This window comes from Labrus mixtus, chromosome 16, assembly GCF_963584025.1.
Source record: "Labrus mixtus chromosome 16, fLabMix1.1, whole genome shotgun sequence".
NCBI lineage: Eukaryota > Metazoa > Chordata > Actinopteri > Labriformes > Labridae > Labrus > Labrus mixtus.
In genome coordinates, this window is record NC_083627.1 from 20,825,659 (window position 1) to 20,838,735 (window position 13,077).

Sequence of the window (13,077 nt, forward strand, 5' to 3'; positions counted from 1 at the left end):
GTCCTCTGTATTTACCTAAGCTTATACCACTATGATCACACTGAGAGTGCCCCCTTATGGATTTAAAGAAACATGACAGCCAAGGATTTTTGAAAGATTTAAATGCATGATATTTAATTTCCCTTGGCATGCAGTCGAAAAGGAAGAGACCATCCCAGCCCAATGGCACTGCGTCTCCATCGGGCGAGCTGGAAAAGGAGGAGGACAATCATTCAGGGCCTGAGCTGCAGAGGACTGGAAGGTATGTTTATCTTATTTTCCTTGCCGACCATTGACTACTGTATGGCCCTTTTCAGGCTGCTTTTCTCGCAAAAGTGCCAAAACTAAGCTCAGCCGTCATCACATCTTAATATAATAATATTGATTCTGTGTCATCTTAATGTTAGTGTCCCAGGCTGTGAATTCATATTTTCAGCTGAAAGCATGGCACAGCAGGAGCTCCACATAAACACACAAACAGACAAGCACAAGCACACAGCGCTGTGCTCCCCGCTGGCTCTGTTAAAATCTCTGAAGACGGTGCAGAGGTGGGGATCACTTCGTCCCCCCATTACACCTCCGCGGCATTCAGGTTGAACTTGTCTTAGAAAATGTAGGATATAATAGATTTTATAAGGCAAGGCAAGTTTATTTGTATAGCACATTTCAACAACAAGGCAATTCAAAGTGCTTCACACAAGACATCAAAAGCATCATGACAGGAAAGAAAAGAAACATTAAAATAGAAAATTTAAAAATCACTGAAATTATTAAATCTGAAAATATGTTCAAATAAAAATAATTCAAATGAAATTAATTGAAATAAATAAAGTAAAAATATAAAAAGAGTTAAAAGTTACAGTGCAGAGTTAAAGTTTAAAATCCTATTCAAATGTTTTAATGAAAGGCAGCTGTAAACAGGTGAGTCTTCAACCTGGATTTAAAAGAGCTAAGCTCAATATTACTGTGTGTATCAGCTGATACCTCTGTGCTGTAGTCTGTCAACCTCAGAGGCTGACATTTATGGATAACTCATGCTGCCTCTCTAGATCCCAGGCCACACAGCAAGAAAAATGTGTTTATTTGAAACCTCAGCGAGAAACACACACACACACACACACACACACACACACACACACACACACACACACACACACACATACATCAGCTGGGAGGTCCTGTATTATTTACAGATTCACTCTCTCTTCTAACCGCTACTATAAAAGGCTCCTGCTATGAGGGAGCGACTAGGGGACAGAGGAGTGCAAGTATATAATGCAAAGAAAGCTGGATAGGTGCTGGCTGAGGCTGGCAATAGAGGTTAATCCAGAGGTGTGAGGGAAAATAAAATAAGAAGAAGATGCACAGAGAATTTGGACAGGTTTCAGGGGAAAGTGATGAAGAATTACAAGGTGAGAAATCAAATCCCTCAAAAGCAATGTTGAAAGAGTCAGAACAGAGAGAGGAAGGCTTTGTGGGCAGTGACATTCTGTACAATATGAGCACAAAGATGAATTCTGTCCAAGTTTAAAACATGTTGGACTTAAGCAGCTGTTTTTGGTATTTTATATCCTAAAGATGCATGTTCATAGGTCATGATACTACCTGATACTACAAACATATAATGCATCTTTTGAATTAACTCATAAGAAGAATCACAATAATCTGACTCGTGTTTTATTGATTATTTAAAAGAGAGTATGTCAATGTTGAGTGATACAATCATGTATTCAATTTCAAACATTAAATTAAACCTCCATTCCCTTCCAGGATATTTGGAGGTCTGATCTTGGACATTAAGCGGAAACTGCCGTTTTACTGGAGCGACATCAGGGACTCCTTAAGTCTGCAGTGTCTAGCCTCCATCCTGTTTCTCTACTGCGCCTGCATGTCCCCTGTCATCACATTTGGAGGACTTCTAGGAGAGGCAACAAAAAACAACATAGTAAGTCCACAATTTGGGCACTTAAGAGGCAGCACTTGTGCTCTTTGTGAACCCAGCGGGAATAAAACACTGCACTACTTTTGTCTAAGTGCTGTATTGTACGCACTGCCATACATAGAAGGATTATAACATTAAGCTGCCAAGTGTGAGTATGCTAATTATGTGGCACTTGATAAATGGATGTTGTCATGGTATGTTAGATCATATGACAAAGACACCTCAAGCTGTCGAGCTTGCAGAAGCTGATAAGTGGCGTCAGTGCAGTTTGGTTCACCTGTACAATCTGAAATAAACCTGGTTTTGTAAGTCTGAAATGTGTGAAAAAAATGTAATATCTCCATTTGGCCTTTTTATTCTCATTTACAAGATGTACAAACAACATCACTCATTTGGGTGGTTTATCTTTCCAACATGGGATTTGTTTGCTCTTATCTGTTATCTCACTGAAAGCTTTTCTATCAAGTGTCTCTGTCTTTTTATTGTTCTTTCCGTTTGCCTATCACTCCTTTTTTCCCTGATGTCTTGCTCAGACAGGGACTGTTATTATAGGGACTGTCTGTGTGCTGGTGTGTTATGCGTCTGGGTAAACTCAGCAGACGAGGGCCAGTCAGCGGGATGGAAACAATCAAACAGTTTATCTTGTCTCTTAGGCACAGCCGAGGATGTCAGTTTAATCAAAACTCTGTTTTGTTCGGACGGTCTTCTTTTCACCTCTGTCTTTTCTCCTTCAGCCTTTCCCCCTCTCTCCTCCTTGGTGTGGTTTCACCTCCTCTATCCCAGCTTCTCACTCCCTCACTCCTTCCCTCTCGTCTGTGTCTACAGAGTGCCATAGAGTCTCTGTTTGGGGCCTCACTGACAGGAGTGGCATACTCCCTCTTCGCAGGCCAACCCCTCACTATTCTAGGCAGCACAGGTCCTGTTTTAGTGTTTGAGAAGATCCTTTTCAAGTTCTGCACGTACGTTCATGCAAGTTTTCTTTTGATTTAAAATTGAAAACAGTCACAAAATGAATAAACCAAATTGTCTACATTGCATTCTGCATTTATCATAAATTGTGTTCATTTTCTTATGAATTTAAAAACCTCTATGGGCCCCTAATGTGCACATGTAACAATTCTCATTCCAGTGACTATGGACTATCCTATCTGTCCCTACGGACCAGCATTGGTCTTTGGACTGCCTTCCTGTGTCTGGTCCTGGTGGCCACAGATGCTAGCTCCCTGGTCTGCTACATCACCCGATTCACAGAGGAGGCCTTTGCTGCACTCATCTGCATTATCTTCATTTATGAAGCGCTGGAGAAGCTCTTTCACCTGGGAGAACACTTCCCTGTCAACATGAACAGCAACCTGGAAAACCTTACATTTTACTCGTGAGTACCCTTTACTTTGTTTTGTTTTTTTAATCGGTTTTTTATAGGCGATCTTTTGCTTAAAGAGTTGGAGGAATAAACTAATATTTTAAAGGTGTAGGTTTGAATATGCTTTCTTAAATTGATATTGGTACAGTATGTTTTACAACAGGTTTCATCATATTTAGACGCTGGGGGCTTAACTGAAAATTATTCTACATTAACAAACATTAAGAAACAAACAACCGATGAAAGCAGAATTATCACAACTTGTGATTTCAACTCATTTTCAATTGAGCCCACCTTCTTTATTTTTACTCCAAAGATATGCATCAACCTTTGGTTATGGTTTGTTCCTCCATCTATAGGTGCCATTGCTCCCCACCAGCCAACACATCAGAAAAGCTCATACAGGAGTGGAACCAGACTGGATACACCCCGGACACCATCCCATGGAGCAGCCTCAATGTTTCGGTGAGGCCAGCACACACAAAGTGTCATATGCAGGATTTACAAACACACAACACACTCTCTCACGTGGGTAGGATGTGTTGAGAAGCTTATATTCTGATCTCTAAATACACAAAAAGATCACTATTTCAGGATGCTGGTTCAGTAGTTAGAGCGTCCGTCCCATATACACAGGCTGTAGTCCTTGTCGCTGCTGTGGGTTTGAATTAGAATCTCGTCCCTTTGGTGCATGTCATCCCCAACTCTCTCCTGCCAACGTTTCCTATCTCTCTTTAGCTGTCCTATCGAATAAAGACAAACATGTCCCATGAGAATAACTTGGAAAAAAATACTTTTTCAAATAGTTAAAGTTGGACACAGTCTGCCAAAAAATTTGACCAACTTATTAATGAAATTAATGAAACTAAACTGAATTACAGTGCTAACCTTGTGGCCGACCCCTCTCACCCCGCACATGGACTGTTTGAGACTCTCCCCTCTGGCAAGAGGCTGTGGTCCATCAAGACCAAAACCTCTCGCCACAAGAACAGTTTCTTCCCCTCTGCTGTCAGCCTGATGAACAATGTCCCTGCCCTCCCCCCTCCCCCCTCCTCCCACATAACCCAGACTCTCATCACCCCCACAGCCAGTAAAACATCAAAGTAATGTGAATGCTGAACTGTTCTTTATGCGTTACATTAACGCCCACTGGACTTTAAAAATGTATCTTCCTTACATGCGCTCTGTGAGTAGTTACACACATTAAGATTTTTTCTCATAGTCCACTGCACAGCTCCTACATTACACCTTTTGTACATTTTGTGTTTTTTATTTTATACTTCACATTTTTAAATTATATTTTATATATTGTAATAGCTTCTTCTACTGTATTATTTAAGTTGTTGCTAGTTCTGCTTTATTTCCTTGTTAATTGTTTAGCACCAATACACCAAGTCAAATTCCTTGTATGTGTAAATGTACTTGGCAATAAACCCTGATTCTGATTCTGATTCTGATTCTGGTACCTCTTTTTTTTTCTAGATGTGTAAGATTCTTAAAGGGGAGTTTGTGGGCGAGGGCTGCGGTCATCATGGACCTTACATCCCAGATGTTCTCTTCTGGTCCATCATCCTCTTCTTCACCACGTTCTTCCTGTCCTCCTTCCTTAAGCAGTTCAAGACACAGAGATATTTCCCCACCAAGGTGAGATTCTTAAAACATCACTTTTACCTGCACACAGGACAGCAATGCATTAATTTACTGTTTGAGATCCAAACCTCAATAAATTCAAAGCTGGAAGAGATGGTTTTCCTTTTATCACTCTGCACGCTATATTGCTTCTCACACTATGCAAATGTTTACATTGTGTCAGTTATTAGTATGCAGGAGCAGTCTCCTGTACAGAGGAACAAATCCTCTTTCATCCTCCCACACAGTACCAGCTTGTCTGTTATCACTTGGTGTTCTGTGTAGGCAGGTGCTGGTATTGTCTGCATTATTATGATGTTACTGTCGACTTAAATGTAATTATTTCTGCCGTGTATCTCAGAGGGGACCTGAAGTAAAAAGGTTCTATTTGTAGCTGTGTGTCTGACTGACAATAGAAAAAAAGCATCAATTCTTAGCTGCATGTCTTATAAAAACAGATAAATATAGCTGTGTTCTTGTGTGTATGTTTTGTTGTGTAGGTGCGATCCACTACGAGTGACTTCGCTGTCTTTATAACCATCATGATCATGGTGGTGGTGGATTATCTCATGGGGATCCCCTCTCCTAAACTTGATGTTCCTGACCGCTTTGAGGTAGGCATCTATTCCAACACGTCTGAACACTGCATAAGACATCACACATAAATACTTCCTCTTTAAATTAATTTAATTTGTAAGCAAATATCTAAATGAAGTACTTAAAGAATACAAAGAAAGTTGCCAAATGTCTGCCTAGTATTTTAAATATAGCCTATTGCTGCATTTTCCTCATAGCCAACTTCAAAGAACCGAGGCTGGCTGATGGACCCGTTAGGAGAGAATCCCTGGTGGACGCTGCTGGTGGCAGTGCTGCCTGCCTTGCTGTGCACCATCCTCATCTTTATGGACCAACAGATTACTGCTGTCATCATCAACCGCAAGGAGCATAAGCTCAAGGTCAGCACCTGCCTGAGGACATATACTTCTGGTGATGTAGTATCCAGATAAAACATCATTTTAAAAGTTTTTCAAGGTGGAGGTTCCTACAGGACTGGACCTCCTGTAGAAGGCTTTTATCCCAGTCCCTGAATGAGGTTTCTTTACCTGAAAAGGAAAAGTTGTTGCAAATGAAATATATCATCATCATCAACCTTTATTTAAGTTCTTGGAGAGATCATTGAGGGCGACCCTCATTTACAACGATGCCGAGAAAACATACATAAATGATAAACAACGAGAAATGAGATAAAGCTACTACAGAAAATAAAATCAATAAAAGAGCAAAAAGAACAATAAAATATATACACTAAAATAATTTAAAAGCTTGGAATTACTACAGTGATAATATACCACAAACCACAATTTAAAGAGTATTTTTTTTGTCTGTTTGGCATTTATTAGATAGGACGGTTAGGGGCTAACAGGAAATGTGGGGAGAGAGAGTGGGGGAGGACATGCACCAGACAGCATCAGGATCAGGAGTCGAACATGCAACCAGTGCAATGAGGACCATTTAGGATAATCCAAGCTGCTTCTTGTTTTGTCTCTCTCGCCTTAATACTCTGTGTCTCATTTATCTCTGTCCCTTTCTGTCATCCTTGTGTATAGTATACATATTCTCTAGTCTTTATTTCTATTCTTACATCAAACTATAATCTCTGTCAGCCTTTTTCTGAAGTATTATGCCTAAATTTATGCCTTAGGGTTCTACAGTGTTACTGTGTTAAAAATAAATTGAGTCCACCAGGAAAATGAATTAGGCAAGAATAGCTAACCCGAGATTCCAGGAACATTATGTTCAAATTTGATCTTCAACAGATTATGATTCTTAATCTAATTCTGTTTTTTTTTCTCAAGGATTACATTTGCTCCACAGGAGATAACCATGACTGCTGAGCTGGCTTTCAGACTTTCTTGCTGTCTTTATCTCCCCACAGAAAGGCTGTGGCTATCACCTGGACTTGCTGATCGTGGCAGTGATGCTGGGTGTGTGCTCGATCATGGGCCTGCCATGGTTTGTGGCAGCAACTGTCCTATCAATCTCCCACGTTAACAGCCTGAAAGTGGAGTCTGGCTGCTCCGCGCCAGGAGAGCAGCCCAAGTTCCTGGGTATCAGGGAGCAGCGGGTCACTGGATTCATGATCTTTGTTCTCATGGGTTGTTCTGTATTTATGACCTCAGTGCTTAAGGTGAGATATGCAAGAAACGCTGGAATAATACATCCTCACATTTTAAACCTTCCTAAATAAGTAAAGGGGAGGCTGTGGCTCAATTGGTAGAGTTGTCACCTCTCAACCAGAAGGTCAAGGGTTCAATCCCCAGCTGGCCAAATGTCCAATGTGTCCTTGGGCAAGACACTTAACCCCAAATTGCTCCTGCTGCTTCAGTGGTGGTGTATGAATGGGATTACTTCTGATGGATGATACTACATAGAGATCACTACCATCAGTGTGTGAAAGGGTGTGACATGTGGTGTAAAAGCGCTTTGAGTAGTTGGAAGACTAGAAAAGCGCTATATAAGATCAAGTCCATTTACCATTTACTATTTAAAGTCATTAATTTGTGGCCAAGTTTTGTGAATAATTTGGAAAGTTTTCACGAAATTTGACCCTGTGCAGCAGCTTTCCTCTCATTTCCTGTGAGTTGTGATTTAATGCTGTAGTTCTCCTGTCACTTCATTTCTGCCCCTCACAGTTTATTCCTATGCCAGTCCTGTATGGAGTCTTTCTCTACATGGGTGTCTCTTCCCTCAAAGGCATTCAAGTAAGACTCTCCTCTGCTGCTCTTTGAAGATAATATACCCTTTTATTCTGAACAGAAATGGCAGTCATGAACCGTTGCTGAAGATAAATGTGCTTCTTGTGCTTCCAAACCTTTGATCGTAATTCAGAACCCTAAAGGGCTTTTGTTAAATGTATTCCTTCTTCTGAATAATGGATTGAATTATTCCCCCTCTCCCTGTCACCCCTCGTCTCTTCAGCCTCACTGAGCTGCTTTTATTTTCTGGTTTTCTCTGCAGTTCTTTGACAGGATCAAGCTGTTCGGTATGCCCGCCAAACACCAGCCGGACCTGATCTACCTGCGCTACGTGCCACTGTGGAAGGTCCACATCTTCACCCTGGTGCAGCTCACCTGTTTGGTGCTGCTCTGGGTCATCAAGGCCTCTGCAGCAGCAGTTGTGTTTCCCATGATGGTAATGGTTTTAAAGACTGTCGCACATTTTATACTTCAAATGAGATCTTTAAGTTCACTCTAGGCTGACACAACTCATGGGAGAGAATTATTGTATCTGTACTTTGAATAAATCTCATTTGTTTTATCACCATGATACATAAATAACATTGATTTTGATGTAGGTTGTAGGTATGTAAGTTTTTAAATGTACTGATTTACAATCCCTGTGTTTTCCCTGATTATATTAAGTTTTTATGATGTTAATGCTCTTTTTTAATACATCTCTTGTCTGCATGTCTTCAGGTTTTGGCGCTGGTCTTTATCCGAAAGCTTCTGGACTTTTTCTTCACAAAGAGAGAGCTGAGCTGGCTTGATGATTTGATTCCAGAGAGTAAGAAGAAGAAAGAAGATGACAAGAAAAAGAAAGCTCGGGAAAAGCTGGTAAACTTATTTATTTATTGATATCTTGTCTGATATGTCTGTAATTCATGCAGACATATGAGACATTTTTAGTTTTTCTTTTCTTGACTGGATCACTGTACTAGCCTTTTTTTTATAATTAAGTGTTAATGTTCTTCTATGACAAGTCTCCAACTTCTAAAATGGGGAAAACAGAACAGATATCTCAGACCGTGTTTTCTGCACTGTCCTGTAGAAGAATGTGTGCCTAATCTTCTTTTATTAAGACTTCTAGGGGATTTGTTTTATATGTACATGTTTAAAAAAAATCCTGCATGACTGCCAGTCCAACACACTGTTCAAACTTGCACTGTTAACAGTTTAATGTTAAGAAGAATGAAACATACTACATTTGTAAACAGAGCTGCCAGGTCTTGTCAGTAGGATCCAAATGAAGAGTGCTCAACACATTCAGTCAGGTTTCAGGTCGTTGATCATTTTATAATACAAGGTGTGAGTCTGGCTGCATAAACACCTGTAAATAACGTTGAAATATTTGTGTTGTGGATATCAAACAGCATTGCTATGTAAGGAAGGGACATTTTGACTAAGAAACATCACCACATGAGACTCATAACAGCCAATTTAATATACGAGTGACTACGGAGCAATAAAACCTCATAAAACATCCTGAGGAAAATTACAGTCGTAAACTCATTCTTGTGTTTTTCCCTTGTTGTGCCTTATTGCATTGACAGCTATTGTCGAGATTAATGCTTCCAATACAAATTTTCATTCAGCAAAAAGAGTCCCGACTGCAGGAGGAAGACATGGGACTGAAGGTCGGCTATGAAGGCTCCGACCTGCTCAAAATCCCAGTGAAAACACTCTCAGGAAGGTGAGTGATGCTCCATATGAGGCACACTTTGAGGCCTGGATCTCTATTAAATGGATTGTATTTATTTTAAAGAGTGTTTTCTATTTTTAGTTATATATGGTATGTGGTTATTTTGTATTATTTTGTAGTATGAGTCTTTTAAAGAGGCAAAAAACATTTTATAATGGTCAAAATGTTTTTTGGACATCACAAGTACATAGTTCCCTTATCAGCATTAAAAGGAAAGTAAATAATAAACAAGGGCCATGTACAACTGACAATGATAATCATGACAGTGTCAGTCAGCTTTGTGTTATTATGTCCATCTTGAACAGATCTTACAGAATAGGACTAGTGACCCACAGCCTCCCAATGGAAGAAGAGGTAGCAGGGCTGTGTGTCTGATGCTACACATCTGACCCACATGGCTGCGCTCTAACCTCACTGATACTCAGACAGTCAGCGCATGGCTAAAACTGTCACTCAGCGATTTAAAAACACAATCACTGGCTTTTAAACCTGCTGCTTTGTGTGCTGTTGGGTTTTATTTTGAGGGTCTTTAATAAAATGTTTGTCTTGTTGAAATAACTTTATCTTTATCTAACTTAGTGAAAATGTGCAGTCATACCATGATAACTCACATCTAAAGCTATAATCCCACATTTCTTATACATTAGAACATGGATCAGACTGTGTGTGTCTGGAACTTGTGCTGTTCTTTTATTTTAACTCTGCATGTTTGTGTCTGCTTGTTTGAACTGTCCTGCACTGACTCCATGTGGTTTGACATGTACTTGCTGTTTTCTCTTTGTGTTTGTGTGTGTGTGTGTGTGTGTATGTGTGTGTGTGTGTGTGTGTGTGTGTGTGTGTGTGTATGCTTGTGTGTGCGTGTGCGTGTGTTTGCATGTTTTTATAGTTCTAAATATGACCCCTTGGTTGTAAATATCTCTGATGAAATGGCCAAAACAGCAGCGTGGAAAGCAGTGAACTCGAGTGCAGAGTCATGTGTCCAACCTGAGAAACGTAGTGGAAGGTAGCTATGCCATCTCCTGGAGTTTTCTTCCAGAGCCCTTTGTGTCCTTTAGGTCCTCAGACTTAAAAAAAAAAAAAAAAAAAAAATGAAGTAAAAATGAAAAATTGAAATGAAGGTTTATTTTTAGGCTTTTTATGCCTTTATGTAGTGATAGGACAGTGTATAGAGTCAGTGATCTGAGAGAGAGATAAAGTGGGGAATGACATGCGGGAAAGGAGCCACAGGACAGATTTGGACCCGGGGCATCTGTTTGGAGGGCTTTAGCCTCTGTACATGGGGTACATCTGAATTTGAGAGGTTATTTGTCGTCATGAGGAAATGTCAAATTTTGTTCAAATTGCCAGTATCACTCCTCCAGCTAATAAAAATGAACAATAGCCGTTGTCCTCCACCCTTAAACACCACCATACATTTAAATGATCATCTTGTCCCTCATCTTCTCTATTCAGTCAGGAAAAGGTGGCTTGTGTTAGAGTTGATGTCAGCCCAGATACACCAGGAGGAAGTTCCACTGCCGAGGCCTTCCTGTGATCAGAGGCCCTCATCCCCTCCAGACACCTCCTCCCACACAACACTCTCTCCCGCTGACGGGTTCCATCTTGATGGTCCGAGGGGGCTGCTGTAGCGTGCCCTTCTTCAGAGCAGCAGGCGCGGCCCCCCAGGACGGTAAGTCCTACTCCAGACAAGTCTTGAGGTGTGCAGACGGCAGATCTCTGAGGAATGAAGGAATTCTGCAGTTACTGCCCACCGACGCTCACTGTTTAGGAACTCCTGCAAACATGTCACCATTAAAACCACAGATGCCAAAGGAACAGGCCTCACTGGTGGGGATCTTGGAACAGAATTTTTCTGTATATTTTAATTTTATTTTACTGTTTCTAGTATTGTTCTATGTTATTCATGCACCATGTGTTTACCTGCACTGTTTATTTGGTTTTACATTAGATAGAAACTCATTAGATGAAAGCCATACAGGTACTGTTGCTGCCAGTGGATTATATTTAATAATTGATTTGGTACCGTTTTATACACAAACCAAAACAAGGACACATTCAGACAGTACTACACCACACTACTAATTCATACATCTTTGTAGAACTGGATCATCTCTCTGGTGTGCGTGAGAGAACTCAGTATTGATATTGCTGCTCATAAGTTGTTCAGTTATTTCACTGTAAACCTCACTGTTAATATTGTATGTGAAGTTATAGAAACGTCAGTATGTATGTTTGTATTTAAGCTCTAATATTTTCATATGTAACATAGTAGAAAACCTACATAAGAGGCCATATGAAGTCTGTACTGTACAGGAAGCACTTTGCCAGTATAGTTTCTTACCTAAAACAGAGTATAGCGTATTAATGATTTAAAAAAAAAAAAGGTTCCTCCTCTCACCGTATCTCTAGAGCTGTAGTGCAAACATCAGTTAAAGAACTCAGGAATCTTGAACGATTTCTGACTGTGGTCACTTGATATTTTTGTCACAAGGCGGCGATAATTAACTGCCCACCTCTCATCGCTGGTGTCGCAACTGTTTTAATAAAGTCTGTAAATCATAAACCATAACAAAGGTGCAAAGTAAAAAAGAATATTCATGAGATAGTTGCACCTGTTTTTTATACTGTCTGTATTATTGTTGGTGTTGATGTGTCTGTGTGCAGTGTAGAGATAAATCTGGATGTTTCGCGCTGCAAATCATTTTATGCAAACTATTTCTACAGTAAATGTAAAAAAAATAGAATATTCTATGAAGTTGTTCTTATTTTGCTACGTGCAGTCGTGTTTTTAGCAATAAGTATCCCATACTGTGCAGAGTATGGACTCATGAATGTGGCTACTGTTCAGGCAGATAATAACTAGTGAGATGATTTCTGTGCGTTTCATCGGCTCTGTCTGTGTGTAGCTACAGTGACAAATACGGACATTAGCTTGCGTGCCTTGTCAAAGCTGGTTATTTATCTTGTGTTCAGAACGGATGTACAGGTACACACAAGGTGGCACATAAATGCCAAAGACAGACTGTCATTATTGTACAAGAGTGAAGCAGTAAACGGCTCATCATATTTGTTGTAGTGTTAATTAGCATCTGTGTGAAGGTGGTAGTCTGAGCCACTGACTTAAACAATGTAATTTATCTTCCATGCAAATGTAACTCTAAAGTCAGTGTGTGTCTGTTTACTGTCACAGCTCTAGTATATGCTCACATTTAAAGCTCTGTAATCAATATTGAGGTACTGTTTTTCTAATGATCAGTGAATGTCAAATGATTGTACCGTCAACAACAGAAATGGAGTCAGTAACATTCTGCCAAACATCTGTTTTTACACAAATTATTATTTCCCTAAACATACTGTATGGACTATTTGATATACAATGTGAGTCATCTGATCTGGTGAACATCACAATGAAGTGAACATCCACCAGTCATGTAATTTCATAATAATAGTGTTTATTTTGATGGAAAATGCCCTATTTTCACATGACATCATTTTAAACATGTTAGCTCTTAAGAGTGGATGTCAACAACATAGAGGGTGGAGATTTGACCCTTTATCACTCAGTACAAATGTCTTTGTTGTGCTGTACAGACACATAGCATCAATGAAGCACACAGCATCCTTGAACAATGACTTTTGTGTCATGGCCGATTTGTGCAAAGCAATAAAAGTGAATACATGGTGA

At 40.0% G+C, this 13,077-nt stretch overlaps 1 protein-coding gene across 12 annotated transcripts in view; it reads left to right on the plus strand.

Annotated features, from left to right (window-relative positions):
- LOC132991234 (sodium bicarbonate cotransporter 3-like) overlaps positions 1–13,077 on the plus strand; it is a 41,491-nt gene extending 28,414 nt beyond the window's left edge. For 8 of the 12 annotated variants that reach the window (XM_061059901.1, XM_061059903.1, XM_061059905.1 and 5 more), the window contains 15 exons: positions 135–241; positions 1,750–1,924; positions 2,747–2,880; positions 3,051–3,296; positions 3,644–3,749; positions 4,767–4,928; positions 5,414–5,527; positions 5,708–5,869; positions 6,850–7,101; positions 7,607–7,675; positions 7,932–8,105; positions 8,390–8,527; positions 9,286–9,383; positions 10,279–10,395; positions 10,845–13,077. In XM_061059901.1, the coding sequence (XP_060915884.1) occupies positions 135–241; positions 1,750–1,924; positions 2,747–2,880; positions 3,051–3,296; positions 3,644–3,749; positions 4,767–4,928; positions 5,414–5,527; positions 5,708–5,869; positions 6,850–7,101; positions 7,607–7,675; positions 7,932–8,105; positions 8,390–8,527; positions 9,286–9,383; positions 10,279–10,395; positions 10,845–10,926 (2,136 nt within the window). In that variant the 3' untranslated portion in view covers positions 10,927–13,077. Of the gene's footprint in view, positions 1–134; positions 242–1,749; positions 1,925–2,746; positions 2,881–3,050; positions 3,297–3,643; positions 3,750–4,766; positions 4,929–5,413; positions 5,528–5,707; positions 5,870–6,849; positions 7,102–7,606; positions 7,676–7,931; positions 8,106–8,389; positions 8,528–9,285; positions 9,384–9,697; positions 9,747–10,278; positions 10,396–10,844 lie in introns of those variants that run through there. The other 4 variants (XM_061059907.1, XM_061059913.1, XM_061059908.1 and 1 more) reach the window with 3 other exon arrangements.